The sequence below is a fragment of the Rhinatrema bivittatum genome, chromosome 3, assembly GCF_901001135.1.
Source record: "Rhinatrema bivittatum chromosome 3, aRhiBiv1.1, whole genome shotgun sequence".
Taxonomy (NCBI): domain Eukaryota; kingdom Metazoa; phylum Chordata; class Amphibia; order Gymnophiona; family Rhinatrematidae; genus Rhinatrema; species Rhinatrema bivittatum.
This window is the reverse complement of record NC_042617.1, coordinates 3,785,089-3,805,202: the sequence shown is the minus strand read 5'-3', so window position 1 is coordinate 3,805,202 and position 20,114 is coordinate 3,785,089. Positions and strand designations below refer to the sequence as shown.

General features: G+C 48.6%; 1 protein-coding gene across 1 annotated transcript in view; it reads right to left on the bottom strand.

The window, feature by feature from the left end:
- LOC115086658 (cullin-9-like) overlaps positions 1 to 20,114 on the bottom strand; it is a 582,584-nt gene that overhangs the window by 51,927 nt on the left and 510,543 nt on the right. The window contains exon 37 of the mRNA XM_029592817.1: positions 17,865 to 17,975. Within this exon, the coding sequence (XP_029448677.1) occupies positions 17,865 to 17,975 (111 nt within the window). The remainder of the gene's footprint in view (positions 1 to 17,864; positions 17,976 to 20,114) is intronic.

Below are 20,114 nucleotides of genomic sequence, written 5' to 3'. Positions count from 1 at the left end.
GGAGTCCCTTAAAGCAGAACCTGATTTGCTCAGCTTTAGGAAACTGCTGCAAACACCTCTTTTCTCTTGCTTCTGCTAACTATTAGCACTTTTGGGTTATGGTTCGACGGGTGGTTTATTGATGTGATAGGCTGGCTGCAAACCACTGGCATAGGGAAATGTGGGAGGGAGGTTCTGGAAGCCAAATTTAGGCTCTTAGGTAGAAAGCTTAAATCCAGAACCTCCAGGGTAGCATTCTCTGAAATGCTCCCTGTTCCACGCGCAGGTCCCCAGAGGCAGGCAGAGCTCCGGAGTCTCAATGCGTGGATGAGACGATGGTGCAAGGAAGAGGGATTCAGTTTTGTCAGGAACTGGGGAACCTTTTGGGGAAAGGGGAGTCTCTTCCGAAGGGATGGTCTCCACCTTAACCAGGGTGGAACCAGACTGCTGGCGCTAACCTTTAAAAAGGAGATAGAGCAGCTTTTAAACTAGAACAAAGGGGAAAGCAGACAGTCACTCAGCAGCGCATGGTTCAGAGAGAGGTATCTTCAAAGGATACTAATGATGCATTAAATTTAGGGCATCCCAACAGTGAGGTTCCAATAATTAGAAAAGTAGTCCAAGTGCCTGTAACTAAAAACTCACATGAGCTAAAAAAATGGAGAAATTACTTACCTGATAATTTTGTTTTCCTTAGTGTAGACAGATGGACTCAGGACCAATGGGTATAGTGTGCTCCTGATAGCAGTTGAAGACGGATCAGATTTCAATCTGACGTCAGTCCCTAGTACATATACCCCTGCAGGAAGTGCAGCTCTTCAGTATTCTCCTCGAAAAGCATTGTGGATATATGTGTGACTGACTAATTTGAATAACGTGATTAACTTTATAACGGATAACTTGATTAACTTTATAACTTGGTTAACTTGATTAATTTTCTGCAGATTACGTTTCTGCTTATTTGCTTTGTTCTCCTGTTAGAAATTGTTTAACCTATCCTTTCCTCTAACTACCAAGTTCCACATTCCCTGTTATAATGTAATTTCTTGCTTCCATTGTTAACTGGTTTTTCCCCCCTAGTTCATTGTAAACCGGTACGATAAGACCTGGTCTTGAGCATCGGTATATTAAAAAAAAGAATTTAAATAAATAAATAAATAAATAATTTGAACCGGTTGAATTGGTTATAGCTGAAGACCACCAGTGCCCTCAATCGAGAAATGTCGACACCCGGTAGGATGGGTGTCCTAGCTGGAGGAAAGCATGGCTTACCCGTGAATCATTTCGCTCTCGGGGATGTCACCCGAGAATTCCATGAATAACGGCAGCCATGGGTGGGCTACTGAGTCCATCTGTCTACACTAAGGAAAACGAAATTATCAGGTAAGTAATTTCTCCATTTCCTAGCGTGTAGCAGATGGACGCAGGACCAATGGGATGTATAAAAGCTACTCCCGAACCGGGTGGGAGGCTGCCTGTGACCTACTTAGTACTGCCCTTGAAGATTCTGTGTCCTCCCGAGCCTGAAAATCCAGGCGGTAAAACCTGGAGAAGGTGTGGATGGAGGAGCATGTTGCCGCCTGACAGATCTCGGCGGGTGACAGCATCTTGGTTTCCGCCCAGGACACTGCCTGGGCTCTAGTGGAATGGGCCTTGACTTGCAAAGGCGGTGGCTTGCCTGCTTCTTTGATTACTTCTTTGATCCAGCGGGCTATGGTTGCTCGCGAGGCCGCTTCCCCTTGCTTCTTCCCACTGTGAAGGATGAATAGATGGTCCGTCTTTCATACAAATTCCGACCTTTCCAGGTATTGGACTAGGAGTCTGCCGACGTTGAGATAGTGTAGACTGCGAGACTCTTCAGATTTCTTATGCTCATCTGGCGATGGTAGCGAGATGGTTTGGTTGAGATGGAAGTGAGATACCACTTTGGGGAGGAATGACGGAACTGTGCGTAACTGGATGGTTCCCGGGGTGAGTCTGAGGAACGGCTCAAAGCAGAACAGTGCTTGTAGTTTGGAGATACGGCGGGCCAAACAGACTGCCACCAGGAAGGCTGTCTTCAATGTTAATAGTCGGAGAGACAGGCTGTGAAGTGGTCTGAAGGAAGGTTCTGCTAAGAAATCTAGGACCAGGTTGAGGATCCAAAGAGGCACTAGCCACTTTAGTGGTGGTCGGATCTGCTTGACTCCTTTCAGAAAGCGGGAGACATCCGGGTGAGAGGCTATGCTGCCGCTCTCGTTCTTGGTTCCTTAGCATGACAATGCGGCCACCTGTACCTTGATGGAATTGAGAGACAATCCCTTCTGCAGACCGTTCTGCAGGAATTCCAAAATCGCAGGAATTTTGACTGAGCGTGGACGATGTTGCGGTTCTCACACCAGGCTTCGAATACTCTCCAAATCCTTATGTATGTTAAGGATGTGGAGAACTTGCGTGCTCGGAGCAGGTTGTCAATTACTGCCCCCGGGTATCCGCTCTTCCTCAGGCGAATCCTCTCAATGGCCAGACCGTAAGAGAGAATCGAGCTGGATCCTCGTGGAGGATCGGTCCTTGTTGGAGCAGGTCTCTGTGTGGAGGTAGCGGGAGGGGGCTCCCTGTCAGCAGCCTTCGCATGACTGCGTACCACGGTCTTCTTGGCCAGTCCGGGACCACTAAACTTATGCCCCCGTTCGACAAAGACTATCAACCCTGCTCAGAAAAACAAACAACCGTGGTTCTCAAAGGAGCTCCGCACATTAAAACAAGAGCTAAGACAGAAAGAAAAGAAATGGCAGAAGACCTCCAACCCCAACTCTCTAGCCATATATAAAGCTGCTCTCCACTATTATTGAACTGCGACATTACGAACAAAAAGAGATTTTTACGCCCACCGAATCCACGATCTGAAATTCGAGGCGAAGGCTCTCTTATTTTTTATTTATTTATTTAATTTTATATACCGACAGCCGTTTGCACATCGTGCCGGTTTACAGATAACTTACAAACCAAAAAATATATAGGCAAAGCCTTTACAAGGAACAGTGTGTAACAAACAATAGTAACAGAGTAAATAACTTGATAACTAAGGGAGGGAGGGGTGGGGGTGATTGCGACAAAGGAGGGGGTAGGGGGGGGTGAGAACAGATACATGAGGAAAAAATATGTACAGGGAATCAATGGGGAAATGATATGTACATAGGCTATATACAAAATTTGTCTAAGCGCATGGCCAACAGTGAAAGAAGTGAGAAGATGTGTGCGGTTCTGCTAGGTGGCAATTTATTATGTGCAGGAGGTTAAGTGTGGGGTTTGTAGTTCTTTCGAGAGGGTGGGTGGGGGTCCTGTAGTGGGGGTGTTGATATGAGAGGGAGGTTGGGTTTGAGTGCTAGTAGGTGATGGTGATGATTGGGGGTATGCTTGGAGGAAGAGCCAGGTTTTGAGTTTCTTTTTGAAGGTGAGTGTGGAGGTTTCGGTGCGTAGGTCAGGAGGCATGGAGTTCCACAGGGATGGGCCTGCGAGGGAAAGGGCCCTATTGGTGGTGGAGATGAGTCTTGTGGATTTTATGGAGGGGGGAATAAGGGTTCCACGAAGAGAGAGCGGGTGGGTCTTGTGGAGATACGAGGTAGAAAAGGTGGGTTTAGCCAGTTGTAATGTTCGTTAATAATACTTTTGTGGATGAGGTGGGTTTAGCCAGTGGTAATGTTCGTTAATAATACTTTTGTGGATGAGGGTAAGGGTCTTGTATATAATTCGTGAGTGGATGGGAAGCCAATGGAGATTAATGAGGGTGGGAGTAATGTGATCTTTCTTATTGACATTGGTGAGGATGCGTGCAGTAGCGTTTTGAAGGAGTTGGAGAGGTCTGATGTGGGTAGCAGGGAGTCCAAGTAGGAGTGCATTGCAATAATCAATTTTTGAAAAAATTAAGGATTGAAGTACTGTGCGGAAATCATGGAAGTAGAGGAGGGGTTTGAGTTTTTTAAGGGATTGTAGTTTGAAGTAGCAGCTGCTAAGGATAGATTTGATATATGGTTTGAAGGTTAGTTGGTTGTCAAGTATAACACCCAGGTTTCTTGTGTTAGAGAGAAAGTTAGGAGGCTGGAGAGTGGAGGGACAGGGTATGGGTGCATGTCTAGAGGAGATGAGGAGGAGTTCAGTTTTTTGCGGGTTAAGGGCAAGGTGCATGTCGGTGAGTAGTTGGTTTATGGAGGCGAGAATGGTGTTCCATGTATGGAGTGCAGTGAGTACAGTGTTTGTGAAGGGAATGAGGATTTGTACATCATCTGCGTAGATGAAGTGTGTAATACCAAGGTTGGAGAGGAGGTTTGTGAGGGGGAGCATGTAAATGTTAAATAGGGTGGAAGAGAGGGAGGATCCTTGGGGGACGCCACAGTCGAGATTAACAGGGGGGGATGTGACGTTGTCGGTGAGGACTGTGTAGGTGCGGTTTTGGAGGAAGGACTTTATCCAGGAGAGGGCAGTACCTGAGATACCTATACTGGTGAGAGTGTTGATGAGGATGTTATGATTTACGGTATCGAAGGCGGCGGATATATCTAGCATGGCAATGAGATAGGAGTTTCCGGCATCCATTCCTTTGATGATGGTATCGGTAAGGGAGAGGAGTAGGGATTCCGTGCTGAGGTGTTTACGGAAACCATGTTGTGTTGGTGGGAGTATGTTGGATTGTTCTAGGTGGTCAGAGAGGCGGGAGTTTACTAGTTTCTCAATGATTTTGGAGAGGAAAGGGAGATTGGAGATAGGACGGAGGTTGGATAGGTTGGAAGGGTCAAGGGAGGGTTTTTTTAGGATGGGTTTGACCACGGCTTGTTTCAGGGAGTTAGGTACCTGACCGTGTTCTAGGGAGCAGTTCACGATTTTGGAGAGTGAAGTGGCTATTGTTTTAGGAATAGCGAGTAGTAGTTTAGTAGGGATGGTTTCTGAGGGGTGGGAAGAGGGTCTCATCTTTTTTTAAGATGTTTTCTATTTCTAGTGTTGAGGAGGGTTCAAAGGAAGAGAGGATGTTGGGTGTGTAAGGGGTGGGGGGGGTTATACTATTTGTGTTGGGGGAATTTTTGGTATTAGGGGTAAACTTGGCGGTGATGTTAGATATTTTGTTCTTAAAGAAGAGGGCAATTTCATTGCATCGGGTCTGTGTGGAGGGGACTTGGGGTGTAGACACGTTGGATTTGGTAAGATTTGAGACTAGGGAAAAAAGTGCCTTTGGATTGAATTGGAGGTGGTGAATTTCTTGGCATAGTATTCCTTTTTTGTTGTTTGAATGGCGTTTCTATATGCATGCATGAGTTGGTAATAGATGGTTTTTGTGGCAGTAGTGGGATGTTTGCGCCAGTGTCTTTCTGCTGTTCTAAGTTGGATTTTTTGGGTTTTGAGTGTCTGGGTATACCAGGGTTTTTTAGATAATTTAGATTGGGTGATTGTTTTTTGAATGATTGGGCATAAGTTGTTAGCGATTTTCTGGGTAGTTTCTGTCCAGGAGGATATGGCACTATCTGCTGTCTCTAGGTCAATGTGATTTGGGATGTTGGAGCAAGCCGTAGCAAGCGTCTCTATAGGGCAGGTTTTACGAAATTGGAAGGATTTAGGCTGGGGAGGAGAGGAGGTGGAAGGGGTTGGTAGAGAGAGAGTTGTGTTAATGATGGAATGGTCAGACCAGGGAACAGGCAGGCATGTGGGGGAGTGGATGACGTTGATGAGTGAGTTGGTGAAAATGAGGTCAAGGGTATGACCGGCTTTGTGGGTTGGGGAGTGGATAAGTTGGGTAAGGCCCATTGCGTCTAAGGATGAGATGAAGGCTTCGCATGAAGGGGATTGTGGGGTGGAGTCGACATGCAGGTTAAAGTCGCCAAGGAGTATCGTGGGGATGTCGGGAGAGAGGGAGATGGTGAGGAGTTCGATGAGGGGGGAGGGGTCTTTTTCTAGTAGACCAGGAGGGTATATATAAGGCAGATTTGTAGAGATTGTGATTTGAAGAAGCCTACTTCGTATTGGTTGGGAATATTGCAGGTTTGTGAGGTGAGCTTGAATTCTTTTTTGGCTATGAGGAGTAGGCCCCCTCCTCTTTTCTTTTTTCGGGGGATGGAGAAAATGTCATAGGTGTCAGAAGGTAATTGGTTAATGAGGGGGGTGTCGCAGGGTTTGAACCAGGTTTCAGTTACTGCAAAGATTTCTGGTTTGGAGTCAGTTAGAATATCATGGAGGAGGTGTGTTTTTTGTTTTAGGGATTGGGCATTAATGAGTAGAAGGGAAATGAGGGAGATGGTGAGGGCTTGGGAGGTGGGAGATATGGGGATGGAGGTCAGATGCCTTTTTTGAGTGTTGTGGTGGCTGTAGGTGGGGAGGGATAATTTTGGTGGCTGTAGGGTGGGAGGGCTAGTTTTGAGGGGTGTCCGAGTGGTAAATGGGGGTAAATAGGGTGTCCGAATGGGTAAATGGGGGGGGCAGAGGTAAGCGTGTGGGGGCATTATTGGGTGGAAGGCTAGTAGAGGGTGTATTGGAGAGGAGGATAACTTGTGAAATGCAGGCACCGTAATGCAATTAAACAGATAAAAGCAATTGTAGTAGGTTTATGCAGGTGTATACACTGTACTGTAAGAGAACAGATTAAAGCAGCTTAAACAAACTAGTGCACTTGGTCGGATTAGTGCAGTTAGAGTATATGAGAAGCAGTTGATAGGAGTAATGCAGGTGAGTAGATTACAGTAAAGGAACAAAACAACTGCAGTTGAACATGGTAGGCAGGCAATTAGATACGTTAAATTATGTTATGAAGTGCAGATACTGTAAGGTAAGTTGGCTGAGAGAAGTGAGGTGAAGGGGGGCACACTTACGTTTGATACGCTTGAAGTGACGGAACACAGTATTGGAAAATTTATCATAGGGGGGCTGAACTTTGTGAGCGGTCCATGGCCTGTCCTTAGTGGGAGTGTTCTCTTGGTGCGAATTCTTGTCCCCAAATGACAGGCGGCAAATTATGGCAGGGTGTTCTTGGCCTTAGTCAACTTGCTGGATGCAGTTTAGGAGGTATAGTGGGGTGCTGCTCGGGGCGAACCGAAGGGGCGAAACAAAGGGGCAGGCCCCTTTGTCGCGCTCCTTCGGCGCGAGACGCCCGGCGCGAGACGCCGGGATGAGCGAGGCTTTTTAAGTTCGTGGGGCGCCGGTGGATGACGTCAGTCGCGGCGCCTGGAGGCCGATTGGAAGCTGCGCCTGGGATCGAGGCGGTGGAGGACGGCCGGAGGGAGCGAAGGACCCAGGGACCTGCCTCGTGGTCGGCGGGGGAGCCCGTGTGGGGTAAGTGCAGAATCAAAAGGCCTTACCCCGACGGGCTTGAGCGCCGACCGCGCAGGCCTTGTCTGCTGCTGCTGCTGCCCCGAAGCCGCCGGTGCTGAAGAGGACGTCGCCGGGAGGGAGCGAGGCTTTTTAAGTTCGTGGGGCGCCGGTGGGTGACGTCAGTCGCGGCGCCTGGAGGCCGATTGGAAGCTGCGCCTGGGATCGAGGCGGTGGAGGACGGCCGGAGGGAGCGATGGACCCAGGGACCTGCCTCGTGGTCGGCGGGGGAGCCCGTGTGGGGTAAGTGCAGAATCAAAAGGCCTTACCCCGACGGGCTTGAGCGCCGACCGCGCAGGCCTTGTCTGCTGCTGCTGCTGCCCCGAAGCCGCCGGTGCTGAAGAGGACGTCGCCGGGAGGAGCGAGGCTTTTTAAGTTCGTGGGGCGCCGGTGGGTGACGTCAGTCGCGGCGCCTGGAGGCCGATTGGAAGCTGCGCCTGGGATCGAGGCGGTGGAGGACGGCCAGAGGGAGCGAAGGACCCAGGGACCTGCCTCGTGGTCGGCGGGGGAGCCCGTGTGGGGTAAGTGCAGAATCAAAAGGCCTTACCCCCCTTACCCCCTTACCTCTTCTCTTACGTTTCGGAACTCACTAAAACTGCCACTTCATCTATTCCTGATGACCTAGCCCAATCGAAAGCCAATGATCTGGCCTTCTTCTTCCAGAATAAAATCTCCAACACTCTAACTAGATTACCTTCCAGCCCTAACACACCACCTTTGGCTCCTTCCTGCCTCCCTAACTCAGATGCGGTCTTGGAATCTTTCGAACCCACGTACACCATAGAGATTGAAACAATTCTAAAAAGAATGAAACCTTCCACTCACCCTCAAGACCAAATTGTTATGGCCGCCGGCCGCGGCAAGTCGCGACCGGGGCCGACCGTCATGGCCGCCGGCCACGGCGGACCGTGGCCGGGAGCAGCAACTCACCAAACTCATCGGGGAAACCCAGAGGCTCCTGCAGGGGCAGGGAGCCTCCTCCGACGATCTTCTCGCGGCCTTGGCCGCTGTCCTGGCCAGCCGCGGAGCCCAGCGGGGCTGCGATGACTCCTCCTCCTTCCTGGTCTCTTACAGCCACGCGCGCGGCTGAAGATTTGATTTAAAGGGGCCACGACAGGAAATGTCGTGGCTCCCTTCTGATGCTGTTTCCTCTTCCAGGGGTTTAAAAGTCAAGGTCTGCCTCTCCGACCTTGCCTTGGTATTGAGGTTCCTGCCTGAGTGTGTTCCTGGCTACTGGTTCTTCGTCCCACTCTTCTCCCCTGCTCCGTGGATTGATTCTTGGCTTCTGACCTCTGGACTGGTGGACGTGTCTTCTCCTGGCTTGATCCTGGTACGGCGTTGGACCTTTCTCCTGGCACGGCATTGGACCCTTTTCCTGGCTTGACCCTAGTATGGCTCTGGACCCTTCTTCGGCTTTTGACCCTGGACTGGACTCTGACCCCGCTGGTATATTGATTCTCGGACCGGCTTGGACTCTTCCACGACTCTGTCCTCAGACTGTCACGACCTGCTGGAGGCGCCAGCCGTCTGGAACCCACGACCTGCAGGAGGCGCCTGCATCCAGACCTTCTACAGTCTTCAGAGGAATCGCCTAAGTCCCAGTGGCCAGACCCCTACGGGTTCCACCTGGGGGGGGTCGCGTGCTTCCAGGGTGAAGTCTTCTAGCAAGCCTCTACAGTCCAAGAGGCCTCGCCCTTCGACGGTAGCCATCTACCTCGAAACAAGGGTCCACTAACATAACACAAATTCCATCCAAATCACTACTCCTAGTACTGGACTCCATCTCTAAATATCTAGCAGATATCATCAACTGCTCACTCTCGCAAGGAATCTTCCCGGATGCTCTCAAATTGGCTACTCTCAAACCCATACTCAAGAAACCGAACCTGGACCCGGATGACCCTAACAACTATCGCCCTATTTCCAACCTGCCATTTGTAGCCAAGATCATGGAGAAAGTGGTAAATAATCAACTATCAAACTATTTGGAAGAACATAAAATTCTCCATCTGTCACAATACGACTTCCGTAAATCTCATAGTACTGAAACCCTCCTCATCTCACTCTTAGACCACGCATACATGGGCCTTGACAAAGGACACCCCTTCCTACTAGTGCTCCTTGATATCTCTGCAGTGTTCGACACAGTAAATCACTCCACCTTATTAAATCGGCTATCAGATATAGGAATCACAGGATCCGCTCTCAGATGCTTTGACTCTTTCCTCAGCAATAGAGGCTATAAGGTTAAAATCAATAACAAGGAATCATCACGCACCAATTCTCCACTCGGAGTCCCCCAGGGTCCTCTCTATCTCCTACCTTGTTTAACATCTATCTTCTCCCTCTCTGCCAACTGCTCACATCTCTAAAACTGAAACTCTATATATACACAGACGACGTACAAATTTTGATCCCCGTAATTGACTCGTTGGCAACAGCAGTCAAGCAATGGGACTCTCACCTGCAAACGATCAACCTTCACCTTACAAGCCTTAACTTAGTGCTTAACACTGCCAAGACAGAACTCCTGCTTATCATTCCAGAAGACAGCCATCACAACAACAGTCGCTTGCTAACTTCCAAATCTCTCATGCAAGAGACCTCGGAGTCATAATCGATAGTCACCTGAGCTTAAAGAAGTTTATAAGCCACACTACTAAGGAGTGCTTCTATAAACTACAGGTGCTCAAAAAACTCAAGCCTCTACTATACCACCATGATGTCAGATCTGTTCTCCAAGCCATTCTGTTCTCCAAAGTTGACTACTGCAATTCTATTCTACAAGGTCTCCCTGCAGCTACTATAAAACCCCTCCAGATGCTCCAAAATGCGGCGGCAAGAATCCTGACGAATACCAATCGGAGAGAGCACATTACACCAATACTAAAGGATCTGCACTGGCTCCCAGTTAACTTTAGAATACTTCACAAATCGCTCACTATTATTCACAAAAGCATCTACCATCAGACCCCCCTTGACCTGCTATACCCGCTCAAAGTACACTCTACGGCCAGACCCATAAGGGAAGCTTACAAGGGATCTCTACACATTCTTCCAAACAAAGTTGTACACTGATCAAATATCAGAGATCGAGCATTCTCAACAGCAGGTCCTTCCACCTGGAACGCCATACCCCCGGATATCTGGCAGGAAACCTGTCTCCAAACTTTTAAAAAGAAACTCAAGACTTGGTTGTTTGGTCGAGCCTTCCCCTGTTCCTAGTCCAGAATCACGGTCCTAGAATCTAATCTAGTATTTCATTTGGCAAAACCTAGTCTAGCATTAAGTTCACATAAACATGTCAAAATCTAGAGTTAGGCTATCCAAGCCGCCCAACACACTTATCTGCATTTAGTACCTTGTATTGTATTATCCCCCTCTTCATTTCCAACTCCCAGTTGTATCCCCTTGTTTTATTGTAACTTTATACTTCTTCTAATTCTATCTCATGTTAATTGTTGTTGTTATTGTTATTGCTATTGTTATTGCTAAGATCTTTTGTTCTCTGTAAACCGAGTTGATTTGATTCGTATCAAGAAAGTCGGTATAAAAAAGCTCTAAATAAATAAATAAAATAAATAAGTACTGGTCCCCTGTGGTGTTCTATCTTGTGGATGATTGCGCCCAATAGGGGCCACGGCAGGAAGGCATATAACAGAGTCTCCTGTGGCCAAGTCTGTAACAGCGTATCGATTCCCTGGGACTGGGGTTCCCGCCTGTGGCTGAAGAAGCTGGGCACTTGGGTGTTGGACCGGTTTGCCAGGAGGTCCATGGTTGGTATTCCCCAACGGTTTACTATCAATTGGAATGCTGTGGTCGACAGCCTCCATTCTCCTGGGTCTAGACTTTCTCTGCTGAGGTAATCCGCAGTGATGTTGTTTTTCCCCACTATGTGGACGGCCAAGATCTCTTAAAGGTTTGCTTCTGCCCATGACATTAGGGGGTCTATTTCCAAAGACACCTGTTGGCTTCTGGTTCCTCCCTGACGGTTGATGGAGGCCACTGTTGTGGCTTTGTCTGACATTACTCTGACTAACTTGTCTCGGAGTCTGTGACTGAACCGTAGGCAGGCTAGTCTGACTGCCCGGGCCTCTAGGCGATTAATGTTCCACCCTGACTCTTCTTTATTCCATTGCCCCTGGGCAGTTAGCTCCTGGCAGTGTGCTCCCCATCCTCATAGGCTGGCGTCTGTGGTGAGCAGGATCCAGGATGGTGAGGATAGTATCACTCCCTGGCTCAGATGGCCCTCTTGAAGCCACCATCGTAGTTGGGTCCGAACTTTGTCCGGGAGCTGAAGACGTACGGTGTAGTTCTGGGACAGTGGATTCCATCGTGATAGTACTGAGCGCTTAGAGGTCTCATGTGAGCTCTTGCCCATGGCACTACTTCCAGTGTGGATGCCATGAGGCCGAGAACCTGAAGGTAGTCCCATGCAGTGGGGCGCAGCTCGCTCAACAGGGTTCGCAACTTGTCTTGTTTGGTGTCGAACCGGACTCCCAAGTATTCTAGAGATTGGGAGGGCTGCAACAGCTCTTGTTTGTGTTGACCACCCACCCGAAGCTCTCCAGTAGAGTTTTGCCTCTGTTGGTCGCCTAGAGGCTTTCCTCTGGGGATTTCACCCTGATCAGCCAATCATCTAGATAAGGGTGTACGAGGATTCCTTCCTTCCTCAGTGTTGCTGCCACTACCACCATGATCTTGGTGAACGTCCGGGGTGCTGTGGCTAACCCGAATGGTAGTGCCCGGAACTGGTAGTGACGGTCCAGGATTGTGAAGCGTAGAAAACGCTGATGCTCTTGATGGATCAGAATGTGTAGGTAGGCTTCTGACAGGTCCAGGGATGTAAGGAACTCTCCCGGTTGTATCGCCCTTATTACGGAGCGTAGGGTTTCCATGCGGAAGCGAGGAATCTTCAGGTGGTGGTTGACCGACTTGAGGTCCAGGATGGGCCTGAACATTCCTTCTTTCTTGGGAACGATAAAATAGATGGAATAATGCCCAGCACCGGTGATATAGCCTCTAAGGCTAACAATCTGGTCAGTGTAGCTACCACTGCCATCCTCTTGGAAGGGTCGTGGCAGGGGGATTCCACAAACTTATCCGGAGGGAGGTGGTGGAAATCCAGGTAATATCCCTCTCGAATGATGGCTAGGACCCACTTGTCTGAAGTTATCTCGATCCATCTTCGGTAGAATAGGGCAAGTCTGCTCACTATGGCTTTTTCCTTTGGATGGGTCGGCTGATTTTCATTGTGGGGTGTGGCTGGGGCCTGTGCCCGAGCTGGCTCCCCTTTTGTTGTGCTTGTTCCGAAAGGACTGGCCCGGCCTGCGGGGCAGGCCACTTGATATGTGCTTCTGTATGGGTTGAAGCGCTGTGATCCTCTGCCACTGGAAGTTCGGGGGAAGGGTTGCTGGTTTCTCTTATTCCTGTCCTCCGGTAGCCACGGCAATGGGGATTCGCCCCATTTGTTGGCTAGATTCTCTAGTTCGCTTCCGAACAGGAGGGTTCCCTTGAAGGGCATCCTTGTGAGTCTTGTTTTGGAAGATGCGTTGGCCGACCAGCTTCAGAGCCAGAGTTGTCTTCTGGCTGCCACGGCTGATGACACTCCTCTAGCTGCGGTGCGCACCAGCTCAGAAGTGGCATCCGTGAGGAATGATACTGCCGGTTCCAGGGCTTCCCCAGGAGTGTTGTTCCTGGTCTGTGATAAGCAGGCGCGTGTCACCACGGCACAGCAGGCCGCGATCTGTGGAAACATAGTGGAGACGTCAAAGGGCTGTTTGAGGATGGATTCCAGACATCTGTCTTGAGCAGCCTTGAGTGCTGCTCCTCCCTCCACTGGGATAGTAGTGTGCTTCGAAACCGCGCAGACCATGGCATCCACTTTCGGACATGCCAGGAGATCTTTGGTAGCTGGGTCCAGGGGGTACATGGCTGCCAGAGCACGCCCTCCTTTGAATGTAGTGACCGGGGCATCCATTTCCAGGTGAATTAGCTGCTGGACGGCTTGTAAAAGTTGGAAATGACGGGAGGTCTGACGGAGTCCTTCTAGTAGGGGATTCGTCTTAGGTTCCCCCGAGGCACTTGTGCCCAGGATAGCAAGCTCTTTCAAGCTGTGTGTGACTAGGTCTGGAAGCTCGTCCTTGGTGAAGAAGCGTCTCATGGTTCTGTGGGGCTCTGTCCCCGGAGGGAGTTCCCCTTCCTCCAGGGGTTCTGAATCCTCATCTGAGTTGTCTGTGTCCCCGAAGGTGGGGCTTCTGGGCCGTGGAATCACTTCTCCTGGCATAGACTGTTCCGGAATGTTGAGGTCCTCTGGTGGAGCTTGTTGCCGTATTATCGGAGGCCCCGGTTACATGTGGACAAAAATATGCAGACCTTTGATGAATTCCACCCAGGAGATAGATGCTGGGTCTAAATTAAGAGGCGCCGTGTCCTTGGGGAGCCCCGTTTGAGGGAGGGTCCCGCTGGGAGATGCTAGTTTTGGCATACTGTTCGAGAGGCTGGAACCCAGTACCGGCTGGGAGGGCCATGGACTGGATCCCCTAGGGCCTCCTCGCACCTGCTGCATCTCAGCCTTACCCGATGTTGGGGGCTAGGCTCCCGCCGAGGGTCGGCTGCAGGACCGAGGCTTACCTCCGAGGGACCGCGGAAATCACCTCGGGAATTCTGAACTGGGGGAGGGACCCAATGGGTGTCACCGCAGGAGAGCGGGGCTCGTCTGTAGAGGTAAGATTTCTTCTTATTTTGGTTTTCTTTGGTAAAATTACTCTAACACTGTGCGAGCATGCATAGAGTTCCTAACTGCTATGGAGACGTAAAATACTGGAGAGCTGCACTTCCTGCAGGGGTATATGTACTAGGGCTGACGTCAGATTGAAATTTGATCCGTCTCCAACTGCTATCAGGAGTACACTCCCATTGGTCCTGAGTCCATCTGCTACACGCTAGAAATTCTAACTTATCCCTATCAATTAAAAAGCAGAATGAAAATACAAACAAAAAACAAACTTTGAAATGTTTGTATGCTAATGCCAGAAGTCTAAGAAGTAAGATGGGGGAATTAAAACGTATAGCAGTGAATGATGAAACAGACTTAATTGGCATCTTAGAGACTTGGTGGAAGGAGGACAACCAATGGGACAGTGCTATACCAGGGTACAAATTATATCGCAATGACAGAGAGGAGCACCCGGGAGGCGATGTGGCGCTTTATGTCCGGGATGGCATAGAGTCCAACAGGATAAACATCCTGCATGAGACTAAATGCAAAATTGAATCTTTATGGGTAGAAATATCTTGTGTGTCGGGGAAGACTATAGTGATAGGAGTGTACTACCGTCTGCCTGGTCAAGATGGTGAGACGGACAGTGAAATGCTAAGAGAAATTAGGAAAGCTAACCAAATTGGTAGTGCGGTAATAATGGGAGACTTCAATTACTCCAATATTGACTGGGTAAATGTATCATCGGGTCACGCTAGAGAGAACGTTCCTGGATGGAATTAATGATAGCTTTATGGAGCAATTGGTTCAGGAACCGATGAGAGAGAGAGCAATTTTAGATCTAATTCTCAGTGGAGCACAGGACTTGGTGAGAGAGGTAACAGTGGTGGGGCCGCTTGGCAATAGTGATCATAATATGATCAAATTTGATTTAATGACTGGAAAAGGAACAGTGTGCAAATCCAAGGCTCTCGTGCTAAACTTTCAAAAGGGAAACTTTGATAAAATGATAAAAATTGTTAGAAAAAAACTGAGAGAGCATATACAAAAGTAAAAAATGTGCAAGAGGCATGGTCATTGTTAAAAAATACCATTCTAGAAGCACAGTCCAGATGTATTCCACACATTAAGAAAGGTGGAAAGAAGGCAAAATGATTACCGGCATGGTTAAAAGGGGAGGTGAAAGAAGCTATTTTAGCCCAAAGATCTTCATTCAAAAATTGGAAGAAGGATCCAACAGAAGAAAATAGGATAAAGCATAAACGTTGGCAAGTTAAATGTAAGACATTGATAAGACAGGCTAAGAGAGAATTTGAAAAGAAGTTGGCCGTAGAGGCAAAAACTCACAGTAAAAACTTTTAAAAATATATCCGAAGCAGAAAGCCTGTGAGGGAGTCAGTTGGACCGTTAGATGATCGAGGGGTTAAAGGGGCACTTAGAGAAGATAAGGCCATCGCGGAAAGATTAAATGATTTCTGTGCTTCAATGCTTACTGAAGAGGATGTTGCGGAGGTACCCGTACTGGAGAAGGTTTTCATGGGCAATGATTCAGATGGACTGAATCAAATCACGGTGAACCTAGAAGATGTGGTAGACCTGATTGACAAACTGAAGAGTAGTAAATTACCTGGACTGGATGGTATGCATCCTAGGGTACTGAAGGAACTAAAAAATGAAATTTCAGACCTATTAGTAACAATTTATAACCTATCATTAAAATCATCCATTGTGCCGTGGAACACTGAGAATGACGGGAACTCTTTTTGAAAATTTTTGCAGACATGCCTCCTCTCTTCGGGGAGTTATATCAAAAATATATGCGCTCATTAACGGCAAACATTTCAAAGTGCATATTTATAGGACACGCTGGGAAGCCGATTTTCAAACTCCCTTGGCCGATAAGGATTGGGATCTTATCTATATGACCGCCCATAAGTGCTCTCTCTCTGCCGGGCTACAGGAGAACTGTTATAAATTATTATACTGTTGGCATTATGCTCCAACGACTTTACACAGATTTAATTCTTCAATATCGGAGGATTGTTGGAGAGGTTGTGGGGAAGTTGGCACATATTACCATATTTGGTGGGCGTGCCCCAAAGTAATTGACTTTTGGTCCATGGTGAAAAAGTGGATATCCCAGGTCCTACGCATTGAGGTGGCTGTACAAGCGTGGCATGTTCTTTTGGGGTTACCAGTTACCGGACAGAAACAGGAGAGACAGTGCTTCATGTTACAAGTTTTTATTACGGCCAGGGCGGAAATAGCAATGCATTGGAAAAATCAGGCCACCCCAGCCTGGCAAATATACAACATAGATTGCATACCTACTATCAATTAGGCAGACTCACAGCAGTACATCAGGATCGACTGGTCTCTTTTTCTAAAATATGGGCACCCTATTGCAACTGGTTAGCAGCGCAACAGGTGTAAGGTTGCAGTGGTAACACACAGTGTGGATTTATAGCGCTAATAGCCCCGCTTACATGTCCTTCAAGTTTTATATTTCTTCTCTTTAGTGTTTTATTACCCTTTCAATGCTACGATCCCGGTGGGGGGGGGAATGTGTTCTGTACTCCACGTTCACTATATTTCATGCTTTATTGTTAACTAATTGTTGAATATTTTGCATCGTTGTATTACCATGTACATGTTCCAATGTCATTATAATGTTTCTTTGCTTCTCTTTTGGATGTGGACATGTTACCTTTAACTGTGACAATAAAAAATGTTTAAATCAAAAAATCATCCATTGTACCTGAAGACTGGAGGATATCTAATATAACCCCGATATTTAAAAAGGGCTCCAGGGGTGATCCGGGCAACTACAGACCGGTTAGCCTGACTTCAGTGCCAGAACTAAGGGAGGGGGAGATTTCCCTCATTATTAAAGACCTTAAAACGGGGAAGGCACCTGGACTAGATGGGTATACAGTGAAATTTTATAAAGTGTTCGCTGTAGGATTGATACAACCTCTAGTGTCTATGTATAATGCATTAAGAGATGGGGGAACACTTCCTACAGCGGCCAGTACCGCTGGAATTAGGGTAGTGACTAAGCCTGGCAGGGATCATACACTCTGCGGATCCTACAGGCCGATCGTGTTCGAAAATTCCACGATATTTGGGAAACCTATCGCACTTGGAAAGGCAAGCGGGTGTGATGAATATCCTGACGTGCACATTGTTTGAGTTCAGGAGGGTGGGGAAGGGGGGAGGTTGGGAATACGGAAAAGTTCTGAATTTGGAAATATGTACAACTGATGACAGGAGAATCGGTACTTCGGATATTGTTTTATTTCCCACCTTTCCAGCCACTTCGAGCAGAAGTGCGATTGTTACTTGGGTTCTTTGTTATTGCTCTTTTTAAACTTTGGACATGCTGTGAACATCTATATCTGCTATATGTGTCTTGTTATCTTTTTTGACTAAATAAAAATTTACAAAAAAAAACCCCCAACTAGACACTGACTCAAAGAGCAGAGATAAAGATGACCTGTGGACTGTGCAGCCACGCAGGCAGTCTGACAACTGACACGGCTGTCGGCAGCTTCTCTTGTGGTTTCTAACGTTTAAACCCTGCACCAGTAACTTGGATCAGCCACTCTTCTTTATTTCCGTATTTCACAATCTAGTAATATTTCGGGCACATGACATGACTTTTGGTACTCATGATGTCATTTTACATCCACAGCTCTTCCAGAAAGCATCTGCCGCAGCCCAGGTTTGACTTTAATGCAGAAACGCTGGTCTGCTTCTTCCTCTTGCCCTAAGGGCTCCCAGTGCAAGGGCAGTTTAAATGTGAGAAATATAAACCAGGCCGAGAGGAAGATCTTACCTTGCGAGCTTGCTCCAAGACTACACAAGCATCAACCACAAAGGTTAAGGAGCGTAAGTCATTCACTGCACTGATGCTGCAGACCCTCTTCTTCAGATTCATGGCAAATTCCTGCAGAGGGAGAGAGACTCAACAGTGAATCGGTCTAAAGGTAGCCCTGTTTCTGCCTCAGCTATCCTGCCGTCATCCCCTCCACATCAGCATCTCCCTCACTTATCCCAGAGACAATTCTTTCACCTCCTAACCCAGGGGTTAGAGGTTAGGGCTGTTCAGCTTGGAGAAGAGACGGCTGAGGAGGGGGGGGGGGGGGATATGATAGAGATGTTTAAAATCATGAGAGGTCTAGAACGGGTAGATGTGAATCGGTTATTTACTCTTTCGGATAATAGAAAGACTAGGGGGCACTCCATGAAGTTAGCATGGGGCACATTTAAAACTAATCGGAGAAAGTTCTTTTTCACTCAGCGCACAATTAAACTCTGGAATTTGTTGCCAGCGAATGTGGTTAGTGCAGTTAGTATAGCTGGGTTTAAAAAAGGATTGGATAAGTTCTTGGAGGAGAAGTCCATTACCTGCTATTAGTCAATTTGACTTAGGGAATAACCACTGCTATTACTGACATTAGTAGCATGGGATGTATTAAATGTTTGGGTAATTGCCAGGTTCTTGTAGCCTGGATTGGCCTCTGTTGGAAACAGGATGCTGGGCTTGATGGACCCTTGGTCTGACCCAGTAAGGCAACTTCTTATGTTCTTATCATCACTTATCCACCTCTGCCCATTATCCCAGGGACATCTCTTCTGCCACAAATACCTCTCCCTGCCTATCCTAGGGATATCTCTTACCCCACATCATCAACCCTACTGCCTATCCTAGAGATATCTTTCCATCACATCACCACCTCTCCCTGCTTATCCCAGGGACATTCTCCCCCTCCATCCCACACACACTCTACTACCTCCCACTGCCCATCCTGGGGACATCCTGTCAGCACATCACCACCTCTCCCTGCTTATCCCAGGGACATTCTCCCCCTCCATCCCACACACATTCTCCCAGCTCCCACTGCCCATCCTGGGGACATCCTGTCAGCACATCACCACCTCTCCCTGCTTATCCCAGGGACATTCTCCCCCTCCATCCCACACACATTCTACTAGATCCCACTGCCCATCCTGGGGGCATCCTTTCACCACATCACCACCTCTCCCTGCTTATCCCAGGGACATTCTCCCCCTCCATCCCACACACACTCTACTACCTCCCACTGCCCATCCTGGGGGCATCCTTTCACCACATCACCACCTCTCCCTGCTTATCCCAGGGACATTCTCCCCCTCCATCCCACACACACTCTACTACCTCCCACTGCCCATCCTGGGGACATCCTTTCACCACATCACCACCTCTCCCTGCTTATCCCAGGGACATTCTCCCCCTCCATCCCACACAAAGTCTACTACCTCCCACTGCCCATCCTGGGGACATCCTTTCAGCACATCACCACCTCTCCCTGCTTATCCCAGGGACATTCTCCCCCTCCATCCCACACACTCTACTACCTCCCACTGCCCATCCTGGGGACATCCTGTCAGCACATCACCACCTCTCCCTGCTTATCCCAGGGACATTCTCCCCCTCCATCCCACACACATTCTCCCAGCTCCCACTGCCCATCCTGGGGACATCCTTTCAGCACATCACCACCTCTCCATGCTTATCCCAGGGACATTCTCCCCCTCCATCCCACACACATTCTCCCAGCTCCCACTGCCCATCTGGGGACATCCTGTCAGCACATCACCACCTCTCCCTGCTTATCCCAGGGACATTCTCCCCCTCCATCCCACACACATTCTACTTCCTCCCACTGCCCATCCTGGGGACATCCTTTCAGCACATCACCACCTCTCCCTGCTTATCCCAGGGACATTCTCCCCCTCCATCCCACACACATTCTCCCAGCTCCCACTGCCCATCCTGGGGACATCCTTTCAGCACATCACCACCCCTCCCTGCTCATCCCAGGGACATTCTCCCCCTCCATCCCACACACATTCTACTTCCTCCCACTGCCCATCCTGGGGACATCCTTTCAGCACATCACCACCTCTCCCTGCTTATCCCAGGGACATTCTCCCCCTCCATCCCACACACATTCTACTTCCTCCCACTGCCCATCCTGGGGACATCCTGTCAGCACATCACCACCTCTCCCTGCTTATCCCAGGGACATTCTCCCTCTCCATC